This window comes from Ixodes scapularis, unplaced genomic scaffold, assembly GCF_016920785.2.
Source record: "Ixodes scapularis isolate PalLabHiFi unplaced genomic scaffold, ASM1692078v2 PGA_scaffold8__174_contigs__length_109621045, whole genome shotgun sequence".
In the NCBI taxonomy this organism is placed as follows: Eukaryota; Metazoa; Arthropoda; class Arachnida; order Ixodida; family Ixodidae; genus Ixodes; species Ixodes scapularis.
In genome coordinates, this window is record NW_024609883.1 from 59381505 (window position 1) to 59409338 (window position 27834).

The window sequence follows — 27834 nt, forward strand, 5'->3', positions numbered from 1 at the left end:
TGTCTTGAGCGAATCGGTGCGTTTGAGCTCAATTTCTACATTCAATTCCATCATCACCTTATGGAAACAAATTCAATAGGAAAAAAATCACACAGCCAAGACACTGTAATGTCCAATTGCAGACAAGTCACAACACAAAAAAAAGCTTTTTAAGGAACTAAAAAATTATCAAGCTATTTCTGTTCTAGTATGGCGGTTATTACACCAGTAAAAAGTTAATTAAACTGTACTTGATATTTAGAGTAATTCTTTTCCCCCGCATTGTTATCAGTGATTGGGTAAATTAGTGAATCAATCTGTCATCTTGAAATATATATTAATGATGATGAATCTCTATTTATTTTTGTGTACAGCGATTGAAATCATTGTAATCTCATTTTAATCAAACAGACTTCATGTATTTAGTTTAAACAATTATATAATTTCTTTCCACCCTGATTGTCAGTAACTATAGCTTTACTTAAAGTGAGTAAAAAAAAAAAACGCAACACTTTGGTCAGAACCAAGTAAAGCTCCTTGATGAGTTTGTGATTAAATCACAGGTAGCGCCCACTGCGCCAGTGAATATATGGCTCGCTACTCGAAGTCGAACCTCCTAGCTTTCCAGACAGGAATGGCGCAGAGACTCTCTACGGCAATTCATGTTTGGAGGGGGTCTCTCCAGCTTCTGTATCAACGGGACTGGGGGGCGGGGGGGGAGGGCAAGAAGGGGTCGGTGATTGAGTGTGTTAGCCCAGGACAGCACAGATCACGCAGATCTCGTGCTGCAGAAGACAGAAGCCCAAGATCTGCCGGTTCCAATCTGGACTCGTACCTCTTTCGATATAAATGAGCGTCGTACCGGCGTGTAGTCGGGTACCAGCAGTGCGTGATACAGGTTAAAGAGCGCAGGCTAGCAATTGTACTGCACCGGCTAAATGTCTCATCTGCGCAGGAGATACCAATTACGCCTTAGGACTGACTAGCTTTCCGGTGTCTTAAGCATACACACAACATTACCTATTACTATAGATTCCTTCCCGACGCCGAATTTCGGCGAACTTATCAAAAAGCGTGCCACAGACAACTCGTAAAAAAAACAAGACATTGTTTTTATCGAAGGTCTTTAACTTTACATATCGTACTTGATGCAGGCGCTCTGTTGACGCCCAGCAGGGATGACGTCATAGCAAGGTCGACCAATGAGCAAAGGCCGCTGCCGGCAGCAACAAGATGGGGAGCTTACACACACGATGATTAAAAAAAAAGAGCTTACGTTCAAGGACATAGAAGATTAAATGTGCTAAAGAGTGGCCGAAAATAGCGTTTGAGAAAAAGTTGAAGGAAAGTTGGGAGAGTGAGGGAAGGTCAGAAATGCGGGCAGAAACATTGAATGAACAAAAACGTCACGTGCATGTACTTGTAGGAATTGATTAGGAGGAAGAGTAGTCAAAATTTTAATTCGCAAAAAGGTCGAAAAGAAATTAGTGAAGATGGGAAATAAAGGAAGCCCGCCCAGAAACGCCTATTAAAGAAAAACGTCACGTGAACAGCCCTTAAAGTTCGGAAGGAAGGAAAAGTGGTAAAACAAATGGCTTGGGAAAAAGTCGAAGAAAAGTTGGCGAAGGTAAGGGCTGTCAGGCTTTGCAATCAGAAACGCTGATTAAACGAAAATTTCAAGTGCAAGGACGTTAAAGTACGGATGAAGAATGGCTAAAAGTAACGCCTGAAGAAAAGACGGAGGAAAGTTGGGGTAGTTAGGGAGTGCTAGGAAGTCCGCCTAGAACAGCTAAAGGAGCAACCGTGTAACGTACATGAGCATGGAAGTTCGAATTGGGGGGGGGGGGGGGGGGGGATGCGGCCAACAATAGCGGATAGGAAAATATAGGGAAAGTTGCGTAATGTCAAGAAGTACACCCAAAAACAGTGCTATCACCCATATGAGACCTCAATGTCCATGGTCTATTCTAGATCTTCCCCACTGGTCTCTAATCATATCGAATTTGTAGTTATGAGAGCATAATACCTGGGACAGATCCCTGCAGTTCAAATCGACATAAAAGGGTTTTTTTGTGTACTATTTTTATAAACATTCAAAACGTCGCCGTTTGGTTTATATCATTCTAAGTTGCAAAATTTACACAACTAAAAAAATGTTAGAAATTCTCTCGATTCATAACAAGCGTTAAACTTTCATAAAAAAAAATCAGCACGACCACGTCTCAAACGTTTGCAGCACTGCCAAGGGAAACCTTCTACTGTGAATTGGTGCAGTGGGAGGGCGCCAGTTTTGAGGCAACGCTATTAAGACATATCCACAATTCATAAATGGCAGGTTGTATTATTCAAATATATCCTGCCATACACTCAAGCTCCGAAAAAAATATGTATATATAATCCCGGGGTTCGTTAAACATCATTGGAATCCGCGTCAACATCATTGAAATGTCGTGCACAAATGTTTTCTGGCCGTGGCTAGGCAGTCGTCTAAAAGTTCCGTTTTGCGTTGGACCATCATGTTGCCCCAGACTTCCAGAACGTTGTCAAGACTGGGAGATTGTGCACAGTTCCTCCCGGCGTCTTGAAGTTGGGATATGCTAGAGCTCCGAGGCCGCTGACTGTCGTCGCCGATCCAGGCCACAGAGGAGAACTCGCTTTAGCAGCCACCGGAATGACTTGTGATACTCCTTGCGAAATTTTCCTGCAACAGATAAAGGCAGAATGGACGAGACAACGTTAGAGTCGTCAGATTACCACCAAAGCTAGGTCGGCGTTTCGAAACACACCCAGGTAGCAGGCCAGAGAAATACCTAACCTGCCACAAGCTTGACAATCCTATCGATTGTCACTGTTGCTCAATATTGTTTTGTTCCAGGGCGTAAGTTAATGCCAGTGTACGTTTCTTTAACGTTCCTATGACTTCTTCTCTTGCCCCCCCCCCCCCCCCCCCCTTCCTAATTGCCCTAAATGTCAGACTTGAAGCGACGATCTAGCAGTGAAGCATAAATCTGGAACTTGTATGGCAATTTCGCCCGAAAGATGCCACATGTAAACCATAATACAATAAATAAAGCCTCACTCTGGCGATTGAAGGCCCGTTGACACACGTGCTACCGAGTACGACCGAGAGAGACAAGACCGGTTTTTAAACCTCTTAAAGACAGCGGAGGACTGCCTCAGCCGCAGCGCATCCAGTTCTCCGCCGCCGCAAGATGCTTAAAAACCGATTTTGTCTCTCTCATGCTTACTCGGTTACAAGTGTGTGAACGGCGTTTTAGGCCCGAAAATGCCAGATGACAGACAGCCAATCTATCAAAACTCAAGCCTAGGTTTTACACATCTCTAGAGAATTTGGGCAAGAATGCCCAGACTGGCAAAAGAAGGACACGTTTGGCTCTTCCTTAACGTAGCAACGCCTAATATTTAGAGACAAATCGAATTGGGGGCCAAATAACCGTGCTACGTGGAAACACACTCACCATCGCATTACCAAGTCTGAAACGCACCAATTTCACTCTCACTCTCACACGAGGTGCGCGAGCTCTCAAAAGCCACGACCCTTTACATCGCCAAGTCCAAACGCGCCAAGCACCATCACCATATCACTCCAACTAACAACTCCGAAATCTCGAAGCCACGCCGCATCCGACCATGAACTTCTCTGAGTTCCTCGAAGAAACTCACTGTTTTAACGTGAACTCATGATACTCCACCAAGTCTCTCAGAGTCATTCATCTCATGCGGCGGCCCAGAGTGAGTGTTGTTTTGATGGAGTTAATCTGTCAATATGTTAAGGAATAATATCAAACCTGATGAGTCCTCAGAACATTATTGCTTTGGTTGTGCTATTTTAATGCCAGGTATATTGATCCAAATAAATGTTTAATGTTAAACAACCATGTGGCGGTAATCAGTTTTGTTTTATATAGGCATGCTGGCTTCTGTCGAAAAATGTATTTGAGACACAAGACCGTTCTTTTCCTCTTAAACTAATAATTCATCCTCCCGGTAAGGTCCAATATAAATAATATAAAAGAAAAATTGTGACTTCTGGCAGAAGACGCCTTACTTAGTTTAACTTGCAGAAGGTAACAAACAGTAAGGTCGCAACAAAGAAACGTTCGTCTGGACTTAACTTGGCAGTCTCTGATTGTGAAAGCAAATGCTTCGTTTCACCAATTAAACATTTAACATCTAACACGCAGACGCTGTTTTTTTGCTAACCGATATTTCTTAGACGGTTGCGTCTAAGAAAACAAGCGAAAACGCTTGTTTTCTTAGACGCAACCGTCTAAGAAAACAAGCGTTTTCTTAGACGGTTGCGTCCGCGCACTCTAGCGAAAATTCATATTTTCTACATTCTATTTTGCAGTGTATTGTGGTCCAGAAAAATCTACACGCGTCTCGTCTTCAAATTTTAGAAACACATATTTCTACTTGAGTATTTTTGTTGTGTGTTTTCAAATTTTCAGAATTACCATAAATGCAACTTTGGCCACTAAATAGTGTTCCAGAAGAGAATTTCGTGTCAAAACAAAACAAATTCAAAATACCGCGTTTTTTTTTTTCTGAGTTAATTAATATATGTAACCAGGGTAGTTCGGCATTTAAAAAAAAAAGGTAACAGCCCGTTCAAACTATAAAATGAAATATTCCAACAAATAATCAAGCTCTTTTTTTTTTTTTTTTTCAATGAACAAAATCAATTTTTTGTTTCCGCTGGAGCACTAGAATAATTGTCATCTCTGCGGAAGACGTTATCGGTGCACTGTGCGCGATTAAATTAATTTTGTTCTGGCGCACGGCAAACATTAATCAACAAAGTACTTTCTTTTCAAATAAAAAAAAAGTATATATAAAACACACTCGTCAAAGTACCCGACACTTTTTTCTCTGATTATTACTCTTACTCTCAAGGTAGAGCGTTTAAATAAACGTGTCAATTATTTTTGAATAAAACGAATGAATTCTCGAACAGTATGGATCGTTAGAACTCCCACGGAAGCGGCAGTGAGCTGGAAATAGCTCCTTTTAGGAAACAAATTGAATGTGTCCGCAAAGAAACCGCGACTGCTCAACGAAAGCGCTGTCCGAAACAAATTAAGTTCTAGACTGGTGCAAATAAAACAATGAAGCAAACATTCCCTGCGTTTCAACACGCATATTTGAAACTTAAAAAAACGACCGCCTTTTTTCGCGCGCTAAGTGTAGCTACTGTAAGCACATTTGTCCGAGCTTTTATGCCATTTTGTGACGCAACTCAAAACACTGAAGCAAAAGTAAAAAAAAAAATAAAAACCGTTTAACGATACTCGGTAGTGTCGTTTTAGGAGCTTACTATGAGACCCAAATCCTCTCACGCGACGCCACTGACCAAAAATGCTTGTTGGTCGCCGCGTAGTTTCGAGCAAAAAAATAAAAACTGTGAAACGATACTCGGTAGTATCGTTTCACGAGCTTACTTACTTTAAACGGGCTTTACTATGAGACCCAAATCCTCTCACGCGACGCCACTGACCAAAAAGCTTCTTGGCCGCCGCGTAGTTTCGAGTATAAAGGCGAGCGTTTCCTTTCAGTTGTCCTTCGCTAAACTTGACGTCGAAGGATTGGGGATTGCTTCGCTGGCGTTGTAAACAATGCGATCACCAGGATTTCGTCCTCGAGCTTTTGCGATCCCCGGGGTAACGATATTTAAATGCGGCTTGCACCGTAGACACGAACACCGCGCGAGAATTCGATTTCAGCTCGTGATGACCTCGACATGTATTAGTGTCCAATCACCGTGATGACGAGTATAGCCGAACCTTAACGATGTGTGTAATTCAGCGCGTACCATCTATTTTGCCATAGCCTCCTTTATACTTACAAAACCTAGCAGATCGCCACGAGAAGCGGCCGCCGAAATCGAAAAGGTAGAGCGGCAGACAACAGATGAGAGGAGATGGACGTGACGGGCGCCCCGCTGCGGCGAGACGCCGAAACACACTTCTCCCGAGCGATGGAAAATGTCCGCTCGTGCTCCTCGCGTTCCTCGGGCCACCGCTTCTTTTCTCGTCGGATTTGAAAACCATGTTTCGGGTCCCCGCCGCTGCAAAACCTGTGCACTGACTACATGCTCCCCGAGAAATGCTCTGCGCTACCAGATCCTCGCGATCCAAATCTGCGACCGGGCACTCTACGACTCCTTCTTCGCACTGCCAGGCTTTGTGAAAACGGAGGAGTCTATGGTTTTGTGAACTCCAGCGCATGGCTATGACAACCACTGTTGCTTCGTTTGAGCTTTCCTGCACCTGCTGCACCGGTGCGAAGTGCAGTGCGGTGTGTACATCCGGTCGTATCTCGATACACGTACGGGAAGTGCACCGCCCTATACACCTTTCTGCGCCGGTGGTGCAGGTGAATCAAACGAAGCTAGTGTGGGGCATATAATCAGCACCACATCACATGGTCGCTGTTTTTGGGCTGCAGGTTAAGGGGTGAATGCTGCACGTTTTTCTAGATTTTTTTTTTCTGGAACTGATATTGCGTGCGAAAAAGTACTAACTCGTGTTTCATGTGTTTTCAGTATTTACGAATAATTCGAACGGGTATTTACTAAAGGTATAACAATTGTTGCATCGCCACTTTTAATCAGAAATGGAAAAATTACTTTTAAAAAGTAATTAAATTACGTTACTAATTACTTTTCTAAAAATGTAGAAATGCAATAAAATTACATTACAAAGTACCGCAGACTAAAAGTAATGACATTACATTAAAATTCCTTTTAAAAAGTCATGAAATTACTTCGACATTACTTTTGATTACCTCGAGGGAGTAATTCGTGTTCATTTTATTTACCTTATTTGTAACAAAACTCAGACACTCCTGTTTACATCGCAAAAAACTTATGTGCCTCAAAGCTTTTTTAGATGTGACTCAAAGGCACTGAACTCACCAGTTTCGCTGTTCACTCAACGGTGGAAGTCCTTACTAAAAGGGTGGTATATTTCCGTACTTCTGATTGAGACGAAGTTAGTTCGTGTCAGTATGTTAAGTCGGGCCATGGGAGCTCGTTCTTAGACGGAGTCGTCACGTGAAACGTTTCCCTTCCGACTCGGACGCAGTATAATCCTATCGTCCCAAGCACATAGTTGACGTATTACCAGTCATTCCTTCCAGGGAGTATTTTTCCAAAACACCCAAAGAGCCCAAGTTTTTGCGCATTGTTACACAAAGGGACTGGATAATTTCTAAGAATTTGCGTCGCCAGTTGAGGAAAGAAATGACGCGAGCTTCCAAATTTTTTTACTTTCCCAAGAAATGGGGGGTGATATTAGCTTGTAGACTTATTACCGAATAAAGTTCCCAAGGGAAGGCAGCGAGGGGTACCGCGAGCGGCACCTGCTTTGCTCGAGGACGAGCAAAACGTTCTGGGGCCTTGAGAAGGCATTTAGATAAAACTATATATTCCGGTCGTTTGTTGTTCACAATGGTCGAAGCTTACGGTTTGACCTTGCTTGACGAAAGATCAAGAAAGCTGGGGATCTGCTTTTCTTGTCTTAGGTTTTAAAAATGTGTTGACCTCAATGGTGATATGCCCTTCGTCTTGTAGCCTAAGAGCCCTTTATCCCTAAGCTGACAGGGCGGCGGAAGCTACGTGCTCGTTGGAACATTAACACGTATATCTTTTGCCACGTAACCATGCTCTTGTTCATACCGACGCGCTGAGGAAGGGAGGTGTTTGATTCGTTCTGATTAGCTCCCAGTTCCCACCGCACTTTACGCTTAGGGATTAACGAAGTATAGTATAGTTGTGATAACGTGACGCCATGAATCCGTCTTGCCTGAAGTTCGTAAGCAGTGGCCTTCCAGCGATTTCTAGACGTAAGCTTTTCTCCTTCGCCTTTCCTGCCCGCCTTTGTGCGTCTGCTCAGTTCTTTGTAACGAGGCTTTGCACTCAGGTGGCCGTCGTTTATTCTCTCTGATGTCTCTCTCACCGCATTTAACCATGCGCATTTTTTAAAGCTTGCAAACGAACTTTTTTACTTTGGGACAAAAGTAATTTGAAAACTAATGAGTAATTTTTGTCGAAATTACTACCTGGAAGGTATTCATTACATTACTAAATTACCAATCTAGAGAAGTATTTCCCTAAATTACTCATTACCACAAAAAGTAATTTAATTACTGTAATTTCATTACAGTAATGCCATTACTGCCATCTCTGCTTTAAATGGCCTTCTGTAAAAACAATTAAAGGATCGGCGAATCAGCTTTTCATTTTACTTGTGCGCGTACTCATTCGATGCTCGCTGGTTCGCGGATTCGTTAAGGGTAGTTTGTCCTAAAGGCCTTTTAATACCTCTGAAAAAGGGTTATAGTAAACATTTTGAAAGAGGAGACACGTAGGCGACGGCACACACGGGACAGATTGTCCAGTCTGTGTCCCCCCCCCCCCCCCCCAATCTGTTTCCTATTAATAAATGTTTACAATAGTCGCCCACATGCTCAAATAGTAGATTGATATAAGTTTCATGTTTTAGGTTGAGCAGTACGGGTAAAATTACGACAAATAATGCAGCATTAGACATCGCTATTCCATGCAATGTAAGTGGAAAACATTTGCACGCTGTGTTATGAGAGAACCTTATGTGACCATGCAGTCAAAAGTATCCTCTGCAAAACGCGAACACTGAACTTTTTGCTTACTACACTTCTACAATATGCGAAGCCCAGACGTTGGAAAGCCCACCTTAAATGTGTTTTTACGTTCACTAAGAGTTCATTAGAAGTATACTTTAAGTGTGCACACCTCAGCGCCATGCTTGGTCGGTTGCCAGAAGCATTCCAACTAGGGCTCCGTGTTTTCGGAGTTTATTTTTCGTGAAATTCGGAGGGTGTTTTTCGGAATTTATTTTTTTATCGAAAATTCGGTGTTTATTTTTTGTAAATCCCCGATTTTCCGAAATTTGGGGATTAATTTCGCTGTGTTTCTTATTAAAAATAATAAATAATAAGCGGATGCAAATGTATGCCAGATAAAAAATAAAACGCGCTTGTATCAATTAAGATTTCTTCAGTTGAATTTGGCGTTGGTGCATTGGCAATACTAATTTTTCCCACGACAAAAGTCGCACAAAAGTGTGGCTTCGATAAACGTTGATACCTTAAAATCAACAAACTGCCGGAGGTAGCCGCAAGGAAGCTCGTAGTCATCCCATCAATCTATGCCGCGGCCGCGCGAGGTGGAGTGGTTATGGATGTAATAGAGAAGTTTCAACTGCCCCTTTTCCCTATTTTATACAATCTCTATGGTCCACCTCCAGAAACATACCGTCTCCCTTCTCTAAATCCCAAAACCCCATGTCCCAAACTGGAAACCAAAAGAGTGGCTTTTGTCGTGACACGGATGATACGAGACAAGCCGTAAGACCCCCTTTTGGCAACGGTCCGAGGCTTGAAGGATAATTATAGTGTATTTTTCCCAGGACCATTGATCCTGCGCTGCTCAAACTAAAAAAAAAAAAAAAAAAAAAATACTTAAAGGAAAAAAGAAAAAAAAGGGGGGGGGGGGGGTGGCATGGGCACACAACAATTCGGAGTTTATCGGATAAATCCGAATTGACAAAAATTTCACCGGCAGGTGTTTTTCGGAGTTTTTCGGATTTATCCGAAAACACGGAGCCTTAATTCTAAACTAGCAGGAGCACCACTCTACAACCGAAGCACACTATATAGGAGTGTGAAAATATATTACAGTTCCTGATAACAAGTTTTAAAAACTTCGCTGTTTTTTGTTTTCGTTTTTTAATGTTTGAGGTGTCACTATGTTTTTTTAGATGTTCTTTCTTTTTTTTTTCTTTTTTTATGTCGGCTTTTTAGCACTTTTTTCGAAAGAGAGAGAAAGATAAAAAAAATAAATAAAAGTAGAGAGAAAAAAAGAGAGAACGAGGAAGATAGATGCGCATATAAAAAAAAAATCAAGACAAAAAATAGGAAAAGAGAACAGATAGTAAAGCTGACTTCCTATACTAAGCGTTGTTATGTATCTGGGAGCGCTGAAGGACAGAGCGCCCGAGAATTCCTACTGGGGACCCGGGACGCAGAACCGTGCTTTCAAGCCTCGAGCGGGTCGTGACGATCGCTGAAGGTTGCATGCCCAAACAGAACGTCTTCCGGGAACCACGAGGCGATTTGGGACTACCAGCTCTCGTAAGGAGAGACATCGGCGTAGGCGCGTAATTTTGTTTGTCCTCGTGGTACTTTGTTGCGAGCAGCATGATAATCGATTCGTTGCATCAGACCCTGCGCAGGAAGAAAGCGGCTAACAGCGCATGGCAATAGCGGCTTCGGGTTTCATCATGTTCACCACGCCGAAATAACAGTGTGCGATCGATTGCGTCAGCCGAGACCGCGCCGCGATCGCCCTTTGGACGTTCGGACTCTAGGGAAGGCTCGTCTCTCTCTCGACGGGCCTTCTCGCCCTCGGAGGGTTATATAACGGGGATTCAAAGAGCCCCAAAGGGGGGGTATAGAACTTTCAACTACGCAGTTGTGCACACCGCTTGAAGAAGTTCTACCTCAGTACACCCACTTTTTGCCTGCTTCGTCGGGGCCATACGATCAGTTACAGTCCCGCGATTCCTCGTTCCACACCTGAGAACTGTCCCCTCAAAGTCGCAACAACGTGAATTCCTGCCTTCACCGAAAGTAAACTATGTCACCAAATTGTTTCATAAGAGTGCTAACATATACTCAGGAGCACGTTTGTCTGGCATTTCGAGAAGAAAGAATAGTTCGCATGCGCAGTGCTAGCTTCGGCCCGCGCAAATGCCTATACAAGGTGTTTTTTTGTTTTTCTTTCATTTTAACAGACTTATTTTAGAGAGAAAAAGAGAAATCTACAGTTATGTGGTTTGTGCAGGTGAGTTATACAGCCAGGGGGGCCGTGGGCTGATGAAGTAACAGTATTAATTAAATCTTTATTTAGTGAAATTCTAGATATGTTCTTCCAATTACACTTTCTGATTGTCACCGAGAAGCCCCCCAAACCAATCAATTATTAGGAATACTTCAAGCGCGTAGGAAGCGTATTGCTCTAAAGGTACCAGTGATGCAACAAGTACCAGGCTGAGGCTGTGATAAGAAACGGAAATATCCCACGGGTGGGTTGTCACACGGGTAGCATTATTTAATTAGTGGTTTTCGATTACGCTCAGCAGGTTTCTAATTGCAACCATATGTCTAGCTTCACTAATCGCAATGTTAATAATAAATTTAGCCTTATTAGCTGACCGATCACTACGATTAGCCCCCTATACAATGTCCCCCTAGTCGTGTAACTCATCTGCACAGACCTCATGAGTGTAGCTTACAAGGCTTATTTTATAAACAAATCTCTTAAAAGCCGATGACGAGTTCGCGCTTTCCACTTTTCCCTCGCTTCCTCCTCTCCCTCCTTCTACCCTGTCAACCGTTGGCTGTTTCCTCCTCCACCATGGTAAGGAGGATCTTTTGCCTTGCAGAATCTCGAGTCTATTCGTTGGACTTTAAGCCTAGAGAAGAACACCCTGTATACCTGTATGGCAATTAATAAGCTGTACTTCAGAGTCACGACACTTGGAAAATACCGTTGTTTAGAATCCTTGTTGACTTTTATCTATAACTTTGTCTGAAATTGCAGACGACAGTTTTCCGTTCGCCCGGGAATTAAGAAAAAGAAAACACGAGCACAATGATATTGCCTAGGCTTATCGACAAAGTATCTAAACATCAGAAAGCGCACGTTAAAATTGTGACCATCGCCATTTGCGCCCGCTCTGGACTAAGTACCCAAAGGGTGGCGTCCGCAAGCAAATCGGACAACGAAGAGCCGACACATTAGGCCTAGCGAATTCTGTGACAGGAACTTTTACTCAATTTCCACAGAATGTCTATATCCGCTTTTATTTCGATAACCAAACAACCTAATAAGAACAAAGGCCATTCGCAGAGTTATTGACTTTTAAAATACCAAAAATCGCCGGGATTCCAGCAATCTACCTTCTACTGGCAACACTGGGAAATCGCAACTTGTGACATCACGGGCGGGCGGGCCTCAATAGCTCTACTCCGGGAGGATGTTGCGCCTCCGCAGCTTAGGGGGTCAGATTATATTTTCGTTCTAACGCGACGTAATTTCTGCTGTGCGGTGGACTGCGCGACCAATTTCGGACTGAAGTGTTCATCCAACAGCGTTCTTCGAATAAGAGTGCTCTTGAGCTAGCAATAAACGCAGGTTTTATGAACCGAGATGTTGTGGTGTCTATTGGAAAATTCCGGACTGCACTCTTTGAAAACCGAAAGAGAAATTATCGTTTGCACTATAGCCCCAGAGCTTTTCGAGATGAGTAACTTTCTTTCAATTTCAAGAGGGCTTGAATACTAACAATAGGTACTTTGAGGAAACCATTCTCGACAGCTTCGATATCGTCAAGCGTCGCCCGGTGCACACTGACATACAATACAATACGTTTGAACGCTTGACGTTAAAGCTGGTGTCACAAAAAAATCCGGCATCGGCGTCGGTGGTGTTTTGGCGGGAAAATCCCGATTGGTCTATAGGGTCATAACGTCAGAGCCGCATGGCTTCGCGCAGAAATCTCCAACAACCCACAACGCTCACATAAAACATGACGTCACGCGTTGAATGAAAGTGATTAAAAAAGCATGACATCTAATACGAATTAAAAGTCGACGCATGTCTAAAATGATTTCTCAAATGTTTGCATATGTTTCACTATCGCGTTCTACTCTTAAGGAAAAAACTAAAGCGTCCTCGAAGTTTTTATTACGTTTTTAACATTCTACTGTTTAATTCCCACCAAAGCCAGAGAGGCTTCTGCATGGCACACGTAGGACACTCGTTTGTCCAGTGGCTGCGAGAAATATGTCTTAGCTTCAATCACGAAGGAGCGTTTTCGCTTGTATGATTACGATTAACTGTGCGTGTACTTTAGTTGCCACATGTAAGGTTACTGTTGGGGCTTCGGCTAATTTAAATATAAAAAATACGCATGACGCCCAAGGGCTACGTCTGCTAAAGAGACTTACTTAGAACTATTATTAACAGTCGAGAAACTATTCACGTTCGCGTGAGTGGCTGATGGGGAGTTACCTTGGCGGATATAAACTGTTTCTGAGCGTTTTTTTCAGCGCTAGGTCTTAGTGCAGCTTCCGACAAAATCTGGCCCGATCCGTGTAAAAAAACTACGTCGTCACAAGGAGAGAGCTCCTAAGACCTGAAAGAACCGAAACAGCGATTGCGCCGCAACAGAAACTGATCAGCCAATCGCCTTGTGAAGTTTAGGTAGATATATTAGGATATGTTTACAGTATGTCCTGCTCGCAGTCAGGGAAGGCCATACTCATGCTTTCCCCGGGATCCAGTGGCCCCAAGAAAACCCAACGAGGTACCCACCGCTCATAAAGTTGTACACGATGGGATTGATGGCCGAGTTGAAGTAGCACAGCCAGTGCGACAGCAGCGATGCCACGCTCATCAGCGGCGTCTGTGGCAGCTCGGTCGTGTAGCGAAGCAGGTTGAGCGTGTGCACGGGCAGGTAGCACAGCCCGAACAGCGTCACCACAGCGATCAACATCTTAGCCGCCTTCCTCCGAGCAACGTTCTGCGGCGGCGGCGTCGACGCACTCAGGGAGCCGACCTCGTGCAGGGCAGGCATCCTCCAGAGCACCCTAGCCATCTGGTAGTAGACGGCCGACATGAGCGCGAACGGCGCCACGTACAAGAGGATGACCAGGCAGAGCTGGTAGGCGCTCGTGTAGCCGGGCGGCCAGGTATACGTGCAATCGGTGAGGTAGAGGGTGCCCGGGACGGGGCCTTTGCGGGTGTCCAGGACGACCAGTTCGGGGAGCATCATCAGGCAGGACGCCAGCCAGATGACGGCGATGGCCAGCCGCGGCGGAGAGCCGGGCGAGCGAAGCGGACGGCAGATGGCGCGCCAGCGGTCCACCGAGATGAAGGTGAGCGTCAGGACTGACACGGACACCGAGACGCACTGGTAGGGAGGGTGGTGCAGAGGGAGAAAGGGAAGAGAGTAGAAGTACTGGGTTAGTAAAGCATCGGCGAAGATATGCGCAGTGTCCTAACTGGGATCGTATACGGTCAAATAGTCACAGACAACACAAGACATGCTTTTTGTTTGTTGTTGTTTTTTATTGTCTCGGATGTTTCGGGAAGGCGTAATACATCCCCAAGTAAAATACATCAATAAAAACATATTTTGGCATGAAAAGAAAACAGTTAAACTTAGTTGTTTTTCGTGTAATTTCAAGATATATTGGTAACCTATCTATATACCCATAGTGCCTCTTGGTCTTAATGACTTAGGGAAAACACTTCTTAATTCTCAATACTAAAGAAGTCGTTCCTCAATGCGAAACATCTCGAGGCCGTTTGAAATGTGCCCAGTACTGAACTATTCGATCATTTAGGTTTCAAATGTAATTCACTAACCCTACACTATTAGAAAAAGGGTCTATATAGTCCTCCCTGAAGGAAGACAATTCAGTTCATTCAAAAATTAAGAAACTTTCGTCCTTCAAAACAGGAGAGTAAAGTACCTCCGTTGTCTGCATCTCATTATGGCGGCTCCGAATTGAGCGAATGGATCTCAATAAGGCTTAACAAGGACGCTACATATTTTGCCCGGGACGAGAGGAGCAGCAAATAAAAGCGTAACACGAGCTTTTTGTGAACTGTATTTATTGCGGAAGCCAGCTTCTCACGCAGGTAAAGAAGTTTGCGTTTCGAAAGCAGTCACTCAGTCTTCTCGTCGTCAGCACTGCGATGTTAGACGGAGACAACCGATGTCCAGTTACTTCGCGCTCTTCATGTCTGACCTTTGCTATTCTTCGAGCCACAATTACTTCATCAGCACCGCAGATCACGGAGGACTGATAAACCATTCACGAAACTAAAAGCCGCTCTAAAAGAAGCAAATTTGAAGCAGCCTTTTTGATCACTCCCACATGGTATCCACAAAATATACCAAAGCGTGAAAGGAGGTTACATAACTCGCCACCAGATTGCAGGGTCAAGTAGAATATTTGCCCACAAAAATGCCACAAAAATCTTTATATTTGCTCATGCTACCATTGCGATTGGAGCACCTTCATCCTACACTTATGCACATTCATTATGCGTACCACAAGCATCAGCTGAACATATGCAACGATCTCACACATACATAGCACATACAAACGCCGACGTGAACGTAAGTACACCATCGCGATTACTAATTCCTGACTCGGCGCTTCCGCCTTTTATACTCGCCATTTTGAAGGTTCAGATTTTCTCGATGAGCACCTGTGCAAGAAATAATATTCCCAAACTGTTAAATTTTTCTCAGTTGTCTCTTAGTAAAAGATAAGCGCTCATGCCGTAATTACTTGCGAAAGCCGATAAAATAAGCCGCTCCACTCTGGTTTCAAGCCATGTGTTTGCTTCTCCTTAGGGCACGCCGTAGAATGGTAAAAACGAAGCCATTTTTTTTTATCGTAGCCTTTGCGTTTTTGCACTGTTCCCGTGGGGCTGCAATTGTTCCGTTTCTCCAGGGATTGCTATCGCAATTGTCATTTTGAATTAACCCATGTAGACATCGCCGAGATCCCTGAAGGCACAATCGCTCTCATCAGTGGCCAATGTGACATCGCAGACGACAGTCACATTGGCCACTGTACGATAGGAGCTACGGTTAAGTCCAGCGTTTCATCATGACTATCCGCTGGTCAATCGATTGCACCGTAATCCCTCAAGCAGTATTAAACTATTTAACGTAAAGCAAAATGCCAACCTACGACAATTTATGTCATCTTATCTTGCTGTTACACCCCTGTCCCGCGAACACACTGTCATATCGACGTCAATTCCAGCCTTCTTTCATAACGCACAACACTACCATCGCGACGTTGCTGCTGTGTTGCTGACAAGCACAAATAAAAAGACACGTGGAGTGCCGGTTGGCACTCGGCATTATAAAACAGAACCGAAACCAGCCCAGAAGAAACGCAGGCCCCCGGCAGCAAGACTTGCTTTTCTTAAACGCAGTGTCCGCGGTTTTCATGACGTTGTCAACGTCGACACGCAGTTCCGCAATCTCGAGACAGCCATCTTAGCCCAGTGTATGTAACACTGCTGGCACTGCTCCGAAACCTGGCTGTTTCTAACGGATTCATTTGATCGTTTAATGAAATGAGAGGTAAAAACGCCAATGCAACCGAGGTGTTCTGCATGTTTCAACTGGGAGACAGAATTACAACTCAACAACGTTTACTGTTCAGAATGGAAGTTTGGGTGTGTTGGTAAGGCATGGTTATTTTGAAACGTACAGCGAAACAGAAGCGAAGGAAGAAAGCAGACACATAATCGCTGAACCTAAAACTGAAGCTTTGATCGTCCAGGCGCAGCCTCTATGCACGACCAAACAAAGGAAGCACACACAGCCAATGACTCCTTACTGAAACCCGCACTCTCATCGCGCATGCTGTCATCGTTGAAGCAAATCTAATTATTTAGCCGACAAAAGAACCAACGGCGCGCTGACGCACTCTTCCCCCAAGCGCGCTATCGTCTCTGACTCCGTAATCTTTCTGGTCAGTGCATGGCAGTTCTTCCAATTATGGTGCTTTTTTTTTTGCTTTAATTCCGCGTCATAGCCACAGTCACGACAATGAATGCCCAAGTGTTCGGATACTACCTTGTTTACATTGTAACAACGTTTGTGAAACAACGCGCGCGACGTGCTCGAAAAACAGAACCGAAAGAAGATGAAAAGGTAGGGCGGAATCCCGTCTGCCTGGAAGAGAAAATGGTCTCGGTCCTCCCTTCTTCACGTGTCCCCATGAGGGAGCATCAGTAGAAGGGAGGAAAACGCACCATTGCTCTAATTTTCCTCCTTTACATTATTTCTTTTTTTTTTTCAAATGTAGGCATGAAAAAAGATTCTTTCTGACGTCCAAATATCCGCCTCACACGAGGTGAATTTTCTGAACATAATTCAAAAGGTTCTGCAAAAGCGAATCTATACCGCTTTTATTGAACCTATATATATACAGGTAAACGACCGTTTTAAACTCTATTTCTCTAGAGCGAGCTAAAAAAAAGCTACAAGTGCAGGCGCCACGCTTTCAGCTGGCGTGCTACTCTAACACCCCGCAAACCCGCGAGCACTAGCTATACTTGTTGCAATGGAAGTGTATGCTCATCCTGATGGAACAAAGCGGTCGACTAGGTGGCCTGCATGTTAAACCATCTCTGCCCATTTTCACCTCGAGGCGATCAAGTGCTAGCAAGCCCCACCTTGGGTGCCAGTTTTCGGTTTTACCTTGCTGCCACCCTCCTCGGAAAATGAGTCAACGCACTGGTTCAACACGCAGTCATTTATTGACTGTCATGGTCACCCGCGACTAACATAAATCTCCGCGCACACCTCTGCGCCGGCCTTTTATTAGCCATGGCCTTTTATAAGCGTCGCTTCACCATATTTCAAGGGAACCGCGATTGTGAAACGCCTAGAGGTACCGCTTTACGACGTCATAGGGGGAAATGTTTCCGGCTCACACGAGGCCACTATTCCCGACGTATAATGGGGAGGATCGTCCAAGATTGCTGAACTTCCGACACTTAATGTCAAAGTTTGCAATGAGGTCGAAGGTCACGCAGCAGCCTTAGTTTTGGAGGGAACATGTTCTCCTGCCCAACGTCGAAGTGTTCTGTTGTCGACATCGGTTTCCTAAAATTGATATAGAAGACATTTTAAGAAGAGCGGGAAACGGTGCAACGTTGCAGAGTTGCTTGGCAAAAGTAGGGAAGAATTTTCCTGGCAAGGGAGATACCTCACACACATTTATAGTGAACAAGGGAATCTTGTTCCGCTTTCATCAGCTGTCACCAGGTAAGATCTTGAACTAGGCGGCACTGCCTAATGTTCAGTGACCTCAGAACTCATCTTTCAGAACTCATCTGGGGTATCTGAATGGGGTTTCCTAGACCTTTTGGCCCTATATCTACAATCAACACTCGTCGAACATGGAAAGGAAATTCTCAGGCAAAAGAAAGGTGTCTGCATAGGCTCCTGCCTTGCCCCAGTCCTCAGCGAAATATTTCTAACGTATGTGGATCGGGAGATTGAAGCACGCCTTGAAGAGTTGACACTCGTACTCCATGTTTTTCGTTACGTGGATGATTATTTAGTCCTTCACCCGATCTCAGTTTCTTCTGATTCTGTAGTTCAAGCCTTTACTTCTTCGTCCTCAGGCCTAAATTTCACCAGGGAAGACAGCTCAGGCGATGGTCTCCAGTATCTCGATCTTCGTCTGCATTTTCTTCCGACCGGCATTTGTTGGGCCTTCCAACAACGATCTCGGAAACCTATTCTTCCATTCTGCAGTTCCCATTCTAAACTGGTAAAACATGGAATCATTCGGTCTCTCCTCTCATCTTCTCGCACCAAATCCTGTTCTCACTTTGCAAGCTTCAGCATTGCAAAACAACAAGAACGTCTCCTCAAAGCTGGTTATCCGTAAGGTCTACTGAGCACCATTGTTGTTCAGTTAATTCTAGCCACCCAAAGGCCCCGTGCTCCACGTAGTAAGTCTTCACGTGTTATCTGCTTTCCATATGTGCACAACTCGGCGCACAGACTGAAGGCAATTGCAGCGCGCTTCAACGTTTCAGTTGTCTTCTCGTGCAAGTTGCGCCTGAAACAACTGTGCAGGCGCGTGAACAATAACGAATCCTTCAAAAGATGTTCCATCAAACACGCCAATCAGACCGTTCCCTGTGAAGAGGGTGTGGCATACTCCATCCCTCTCTCATGTGGTGACCGATACATTTTACAGACAGGTCGTTGCCTGAACACCCGCCTACGAGAGCACGTCCTCGAGGTCTCTCGTGCTTCGGGCTACACTTTTCACCCAATAGTGGTTCATCAAAGCCTCTGTACGAACTGTGAAGCCCGGTTCCAGGACACCTGCACGATTGGCAGACACAAGAACAAGCTCGGCCGAGAGATAATTGAGGCATACAAGATAGCCCATGACGATCACAACATCGCTGCCCCTTCTCTCACTTTATCCAGAGTTGAGATCAACTACCTGAAACCAGAGCTGGATTAGCCAAAGGGCGCACTATCTGAATTTGTCAATAGTGTTTTTCTTTTTTCTTTCTTTCTGAATTTCTTTATCTTGTAGTGTATTGGGTGTGAATTTGTGTTTTTTTTTTCCTGGTGTATATAAATATATTAATTTCCGCATCTTCCTCTTTAGTCTCAAACGTTAGGAGGGAGATAGCACTATTGAAGGAGACACCACTAAATGTGTGTTTCTAGTTGAAAGAACTGTGCTGTCTGTCCTTGTCCCTAAGTGTTTTTATTCTTTCTTTGACTCCTGTATTTTCACCCACACGCTCTTTCATCTTTGACATGTTTCACCTTTGACCTAATGACAGAGGTTAACGGCCTGTTGGAAGTCAAACATCTCAGCACAACTTTATACCATCCGATGTGCAATGGGATGGTTGGGCTAGTCAACGGCACCCTAAAACGGAACGCACTTACTTGATCAAATGAAGTTTTAGCGAACGCCCACGTTTCACCGAATGACACCTTAGCGAATAGTCGGACGCCGCGAAGCGGAGTTTTTAGGTGGGCCAAATGAGTTCACATTTTTGTAATGAGCCGCCGCAGATTGTCGCCGCGAAGCTGCGTAAGCGCAGCGCGGCGGATGGCTTAAGGCGCGCCCCCATTATTCGCTAAACGTCGATTCGCTCAAATGTCACTGTTCGCTAAAACGTCATTCGCTCATGTGATTGGACCCCCCCTAAAACAAATGTTACGAAAACTAAGTCTGAGCAGCCCAGGTCTTGGGAGAGGTACTTCGCACCACTTTTATTTGCGTAGAGGGAGGTGCCACAATCTAGACTCGGGTTTTCCCCACTCGAGCTCATCTCCGGACGTCACCTGCAAGTCCCGCGCTTACTGTTTTCAAGGAACCAAGGACAGAGGATGAGGTCAGCGACGAGGCTAAGTACACGTATGGTTACGTCTTGGATCTCATGGAGCGATTGAGAAAACTTTGAAACTAGTGCATCGAAATCGAGTTCAAGGATGAATGAAGCAAAAGAAGAAAAGAAGTACTATGATAAGAACAGCAAACGGGGACAGTTTCAAGTTGGAGATCGGACTCTGATTCTTCTCCCGACAAACCACACCAAGCCTCTGATGCATTGGAAGGTATACCCTCTTGCCCGTTGCGGGGAGAAACAGTAAGTTCGACTACTATGTCGACCTGGGGCATACTCCGAAGCTATTCCACATCAACGGGTTGAAGCGATGTGAACACCTCTTCAAGCTTCGTCCTACATTGTTGTAGAATAGGCGGACTGAGATGGTCAAAAGGTAAGGGCGCAAACGAGCTGGTGGTGGTTAAACATTTCGACAAAAACCCCGAGACTGGGACAAAAGGGACGTTTGTCCGTCCCTTTTTGTCCCAGTCTCGGGGTTTTTGTCGAAATGAGATGGTCAGCTGCCAACCTTCAACGCAGCACAAAGTCACGGTTCTGAAGCTGTGACGGTATCCGTCAACCTGAAGGAGGATCGGCGGACCGAGATGCGTGGTCTTTTGAAGTCGTACGTAGACATCTTTTCACAAGTCGTAGTGGAGATCACACGGAAAACCGAGAAAAACAAGGTGATACGAACATCTCAGAGACAGTCCGCTTTCGAGGAGCGCAAGACGGTACTGTCTTCTAGACCGCTTCTGGAGCCGCCGGATGTAAAGAGGGAGTTCGTGCACCGGACAGGCGCCTCTGATACTTGCATAAGAGCTGTTCTGCTACAAGAGCACGCTGGACTTCTTCATCCAGTATCGTACGCTAGCAGGCCAGGTTTGCCACGCGAAACACGGTACTGCACAGTCGAACGCGAATGCTTTGCGGTGGCATGGAGCATAAAAAAGTTCCACATTTTGCTTTATGGAACTTGTTTCGTGGTGCAAACAAAACACCAGCCTCTACAGTACTCAACTCAGGCAAAAGACCTAAACGGCAGAGTTTTTCTGTGGAGTCCAGCCTTACAGGAATATTGCTTTCGAGTGGAGCACATAAAGGGCTTAGAAAATGTGGGGAAGATTATATGAGCCGCCTTTAATCAGCTTTCGTAACAGGGTAGTTTTGTTTGTGTGTGTCCTTATTGGGTTTTCTTCAGAGCCGACGGCTATTTATTTTACAGTATGGAACTTGCGCAGTTCTCGAAATAACAGCGCAAGTATGGAGTCACACAAGACCACACGTCACCACCTGTCACAAAAATAATCACACTTAGCAACACACTCACAGCAGACAAAACGCTCACACAGCGCTGTGTGAGTGTTTTGTCTGCTGTGAGTACTTTACTAAGTGTGCTTATTTTTGTGCCCGGTGGTGACGTGTGTTTGTGTGTAACCCCATACTTGCGCTGTTGTGTTGAGACATAGATAACCAACTCGCCCAAGCCGCTCTTTTGTCGCGCAGTTCGCCTAATCTTTGATTAAAAAAAAAAATGCTTTGTGAACGCGGATTTGTGTATAATGTCCGACTTTCGGCGGTGTGTGTGTGTGTGCACGTGCCGCGCCGGGTTTGTGCCGTGTAGTACTACGCGACGAACAAGTTGGAAGGCGCCTCGCGACGCGCAAGGAAATTGAGAAAAAACGAAGAGTTAAGAAAACAAAGGTAGGAAAGAGAAAATGAAGTGTACTCGAGCGGGCAGACCAGGGTGTGGAAGTGAACCGCCGGGCGCCCAGACCCGGCTTCTGCAAGACTTCCTCCGGGCCTTCCCCGTCGCTTACGAAGGTTTCTCCGCCTGAAGCGGTTGCCCGAAGACCCAGCGCAACCAAGCTGCAACGCCTTTCCCTTCGCGCTCAACCGTCGCCTCTAACGAACCACACTTGCTTACATCCGAACACTACACAACAAGAAGTGATAAGCGGCCCATCGAACTTTAATTTACTCGCCTTTGTTTCTTTACTTTAATGACCGCGATTCTGTATATTTAATTAGTGTGTTTTCATCCTACCATTTCATTTTGTAGCATAAAGACATTTTCTACGTCAAACGGTCTCGCCTTTCTTCCTTTTCTAAAGTAATTCTCGTACTTGTTGAAGCGGGTTCACACAAACCTGTCTTCTTGCGTTACGTTACGTTACGTTACGTTAAGGAAGACACGGGTCTTCGCAGATATAAATAGGTACAGCATATATGGCCCCATACTTCGACCGTAAATAATATTTATTAATATTTTTCGTCGTCCCAATCTTCGGACGTGGATAATATTAATTATTCCTTCAATCAATTTTTATTTTTTCTAGTTTCTTAGCTCGCCCGAATTGTCAAATGCATAGATTGTTGATTTACAAAACAAAATACAGTTATTTCTAGTGCCTGCGCGAAATCGTGATTCCGACTGTCCACGCTCGACGGCCACGACGTCATTTATTTTCTCGGAGGTATGCCAAATGAAAGCTGAGCGCTCAATTCACAACACTACAGCATCTTCGTGCACTCTAAAACAAAAACAAAAAAAAAAAAGCCGTGCGCCACCTTTCCGGCACAACACTGGAGAGCCATGCAATCACCGCAACTTATGGAGGCAGCTCAGCGAATGCCGATGCCGATACGTATGTTCTGACCAAGAAATGCAGTCTGTGTCGTGACATTAAGCAATGCAAAACGTGACGCTTACATTTCTTAATGTCACAATTAAGACTGCGCTTTTTTGGTCTAAACATATGTTTCGGCATCGTCGTACGCTGAGCTGCCTCCGTACGTTGCGGTGATTGGCTCTCCGAGTGTTGTGCAGGAAAGTAGACGCGCAGGCTTTTTTTTAAAGTGTAGCCACTGTACCGCACCGAACATTACAAAATGCTGATTGAATAAAACAACAGGCGAAACTTTGCGGAGATGCTGCCCTTTAAAAGCATGAAATTACACCCGAACCGGAAAGGATCCCAAGCCCGTATCATGGCTGCCGTAAGTCCCTGAAATACAATGTACTCTAGGCAGACCCTGACACGGGTGATTGAAATACAAAACGGCCAACCTAGACAGGTGATCTTAGCAAACTACCCTGCTCTTACGAAAAGAGGAGGGCCATAAGGATGGTTGCGGTATCGATACACTTTCCGGCGCACAATGTATCTCTAACGGAAATCAAACATTAAAAAAAACTGCTATAAAAAATTTAGAAAAAATTCAAGGTGGGTATTTTCTTTCTAATTCCACGAGAAAGCGCCCTACAAGTTTAAACCTCTATCCCTGTTAGAAATCAGGTTTGAACTGAAAATATAAGATAGAATAGATAGTACGGTTCTTATCCTTCTCTTGAAGATTCTCCTCCTGGTGACAGCCAGCACTTTGGCTTGACATCTGTCAGCGAAAACCCAGCGTTTTGAAGCCTGCAATTTTGCCGGATACAAGAAACAGCCAATTTTGCGCTCCAGGTCTGTCGAACGAAAGCCAAAGCCGGTTTGGACGTTCCAAAAGAAAAAAAAAATCCTACTATTCAAATTTCAACGGGTTTCGGCGACATCAAACACTAGGCGTGTTTCAATTTACCATTGTACGTGAATGTACCAAATGAATGCCGGCGGGGAATTGAGTGTTCCAAAAGTAATAGCTTGCCGTTCAATCTACTATCAGTTTCTACGACGTCAAGCACTCCGCGTGTTTGAATGTGCCGCAGCACGTTAACGTAAAATCTGAAAGCTCGTCTATGCTTTTATTACGCGGCCTTATTATGATCATTCTATAACTGGCTTTCTTTGTTACCTCTTTCATTGTTTTTTTTTTCTTTTTTTTTCTGTGTTATGGGCTTTTTGGATTTGTATAAAACAGTCCCTATACGGAGGATACGTTGAACATTCAAAATGTACTTTTTTTCTCCCCTACCGCATCTGCCGCGTTCAACGTACAATTTGTTTTTGGGCACCCATGCGTAAAACGTTAAGAAAAAAGTAACCATATTGTATTTTACTGTACTGAGAGCCTAGCAGGTCGGAAATCGTATTATTGCGAGGCATTGAAAGGGAATCAGCACGTGTACACAGAAACAGACAAATTTAAAACCATTTTACAAGATAAGTTCTTCTTTTTTTCTTTTTTTTTTTTAAATCTAAAGCCAGATTTTTAATAGGCGTAAAATCTAAGCTAATTTTCATGGCTTTTTTGTAGCGCTTCCGAAACTTGGTCTCAGATATTTTTGTTTTCCTAGACCGCTACCGCATGCCGCTTTCCACACGCAAGCCTTTCTTGCTTATTTTACATTCCACCGTAAAACGAACGAAACTCCAATAAAGCAGTGGTTTTGTATTGAATTCTATTGTTATCTCTGAAATATTAAAAAAGAAAAAAAATCATCAGCGTTTCATAACTACACTTTCGCTCTCTAAACAGATAAATACAAATATGTTTTGCGTAGTTAAAAAAAAAAAAATGTGTCGCTCTCCTGCGCGGGCGCTGCCTCCATTTGCGTTATTGGCCAATTTATCAAATGGCTGGTGCGACAGGATTCAGCTGTCAAAGAGCCTAAATAGTAAAAGCCCAATCAGGAGAAGGAAGAAAACGACAGAGGAAGTGTGAGATATAAGAAAGTCGGAACCATCAACAATAAACTTTAGGAAGAAATTACGTAAGAGAACTGCTGAAGGCGCCGCTACTGAAGCATTTTAATGCACGGCGGTATTTAAAAATGACCCCGTTTACTGCTCGCCGAACATCTATAAAAGTTTCGCAGCTGTAAAAAAATTTAAAAGAAAGATTTTTTGGTTTATAACATCGTGCTTTATGAAAGGGGGAGAGATTATCCCGCAGGAGCCTAAATAGATTTTGTTTGAATAAATTTCGTAATCACCAAATTGTGAATCCGTCTCAACTGGATCTTCTCAAATCTCCCCAAACATGTTGCGAAACCAGCTAACTCGTGTGACTGTGACACATGATGCACAAACTGTCGCTTGCAACTCTAGTTTTGCAATTACAAAAAAATAATTATGTTCAGGCTTGTCAGTACTGATGTAGGGTGCCGCACGGCCTAAAGCAGGATAGATACTTTACTTTTTATAAAACTGGCAACGAAGTTCGGGAATCGGTGGCCGGGTGTTTTAGTGCACAACAGCTCGGTGTACCTTGAGCGAAAGCTCGCGCTACGAAGACCAGGGATCTCAGGCTCAATTCCCACCTCTGTCAGTTTCGATCTTGATGATTATCTATTCGGTGTTCTGTGGTGCACCAGTAGTGCGAGACGCAGGTAGGAAATACCTCAGTCTAGCCGGAGTGCTGCACTGTAAAATTATCTCATCAACAGCGACGACTTCTCACACCAGTTGGAACTTACGCATTTCCCGATGTCTAAACAAACACAGAACGCCACTAACTTTCACAATGAAGTCTTCATTGAAGAATTATTTACTGATTGCTTTATTATTCTCGGATTTAACGCAGTCCCATCTTGTACGCGTCCGTCAACATTAACGAATGCTAGAAAACATTTCCCCTTAACAAAAAAACAAAACGAAATGTTTTAAGGGCTATTTTTGATGTGGCTTATGATTCCTACACTACCTAACTACTTAAAACCCTTAAGATAATTTGCGTTTACCAATTATAGGAATATCGACTGTGCACCAGTTCTTAGAAGGAAAAAATAAGGGGTACATTCCTTTTGGAAAACTAGCGTTCTTGGGAAGGCATTTGCCATCTTATCCAGTTCGTCCAACAAAGAAGTGGAGAATGGCCACTCAGCGGAGAAACTATGGCTTCAGAAATCTCAAATATACCTTTCCACATCTTTCAAATAATTTTCGTGTAAATAATATTGACTTTCACGGCGTAACTCACGAAGATTACCGTTCATATTTCTGCGTTTCATTTATTTGTACGTTCTTTTTTTGTTTCGCATAGTTATTCTGTGTGACAAAGTGTGTGGCACGAATGTGGCGCACTTATTTTGGTCATTGTCAGTTTGTGTTTAAAGCGTCGATATGAAAACCAAAATGTCCGTCCGTTAAGCCGAATCCGAAAGAGCGACCGATGGGTGGGCGCCATGGTTTCCTTTACGGTCAGCAGCCTTAAAAAAAAAAAAAAAAAAAAAAAAAAAAAAAAACCGAAAAGGAGGCATTGAAGAGACGACAAAGTTATGCAATTAAAGGCGGTATTGGGATCGTGCGACACCTAATTGGAGCGCGCTGCTCCGCCATTGCCACTGGTTGGCGGCGCCACCAACGACAGCGTCCGCGTTATGTTGCATAGTAAAGCGCTGCCAGCACCCACACGAGCCTTACTCTGGCTTTCGCAGGCCTGACATTTTGTACTAATGTTCTTCATCAATAAAGATGATTAATATTGTAATTATCATTATCATCATCATTATCACCACCATCATAATCATCATTCTTCTTCTTCTTACTATTATTATTATTATTATTATTATTATTTAAACAACCCCCTCCCCCCCCCCCCCTCCCAAAGTTGCTCTGAGCTCGGGTTCCATCAACACCACATACAAGGCAAGGCATCCGACTTCCCCACACCTTTCCCAAACGTCCCCGAATGGATGAATGGATGTTAACGGCAGAGCATTTTATAACGGGCGGTAGTTTGCGCCACCTAGCCTAACAGTTAAAAACCAAAAGTATTCATTCCTCCCTTCGCCCCTCTCAGTCGATTTGCTTCCCCTTTGAATTTTCGTAGCTATCACTAACTGGTGTCGGATAATAGCAGGATGACCTTTGGATTCACACAGTGTTGCCTACAGCTTTCGACAACATCGCCACCTAGCGCGTCTCGCAGCGTCTGAACCGAGCGCGAAGTATGTACTATCGCGGACAATATGAGCTGGAGCAGTGCACGGTAGTACGTGCGCCGCCTGCCGCATCGTTCCGCAAACACGCCGCACCCTGAGGTTGAGTTAAATTCTTACTTGCGCTTACTGCGCCGCTGCGCTCTTTCGGCCGTCTGCTAGCGAAAATATTCGCCAATGAACCTATCATCACGATGCGTGTGCCGTACTGCCCAGTGTTTCCAGCTAACATGCATTTCAGTGCCTTTCAAGAAAGCGCCGAAGTGTAAAATGGATTGCCACGCTCGTATCTCCTCGAGGAGCGCGGCCTGACGGAGCTGCCTCGGCCCCCAAAAGGGGCCGATCTGAATATCATCGAACACGTTTGGAGGCGCAGCAAGGTAGCCAGTTCACTGCGTCCCCCCTACGGCGTCACTGCCGACGAATTGTGGGAAGTGGTGAGACGGTGAGACGTGCATGGGGGGGGGGGGGGGGGGGGGGGGGGGGGGGGGCGAGCCAGGCTTCGTGGCCGCGCTCCATGATTCCTTAGCAGAGATGACGAGAGCCGTGGTCGCGGGTTAGTAGAGAATGACGTGGCATTAACTTATTTCGTAAGTTTTACTGCGCCTCGGGACCCCTTGAACCGGACTTCTGCAGATTGGAACAAAGCTTGCTGCTACGGTTGCGACAAACTGTTTGGTGCCATTAACCGGCGCACACTTAACTACCACGCCGACTATTCATCTTTTGTGTCTGACATTATCCTCTGCGAATATTCTTTCGATGAAGCTTCAGGCTACTTCTCAGGACAAATATGTGACTGTTTGTCACACTTTATTAAGACTAGAAATTTATAAGTAAAACACTGGTGTCTTCTCATCAACTTTTCTTCTTTGAAAGCAATACGTGGGCCCGGTAATACTAAAATAATATTCTTGAACATTTTTATTCCAATCAAGGTTACAAAACCTTCGCATTAACATGTATTGTTACCGCTGTGTTTAAA

General features: G+C 44.4%; 1 protein-coding gene across 1 annotated transcript in view; it reads right to left on the bottom strand.

The window, feature by feature from the left end:
* Positions 1-2206: 2206 nt before the first annotated feature.
* LOC8043854 (orexin receptor type 2) overlaps positions 2207-27834 on the bottom strand; it is a 58425-nt gene continuing 32797 nt past the window's right edge. The window contains exons 2-3 of the mRNA XM_002416390.5: positions 13421-14018; positions 2207-2680 (exon numbers count right to left, since the gene is read on the bottom strand). Of these exons, the coding sequence (XP_002416435.4) occupies positions 2577-2680; positions 13421-14018 (702 nt within the window). The 3' untranslated portion in view covers positions 2207-2576. The remainder of the gene's footprint in view (positions 2681-13420; positions 14019-27834) is intronic.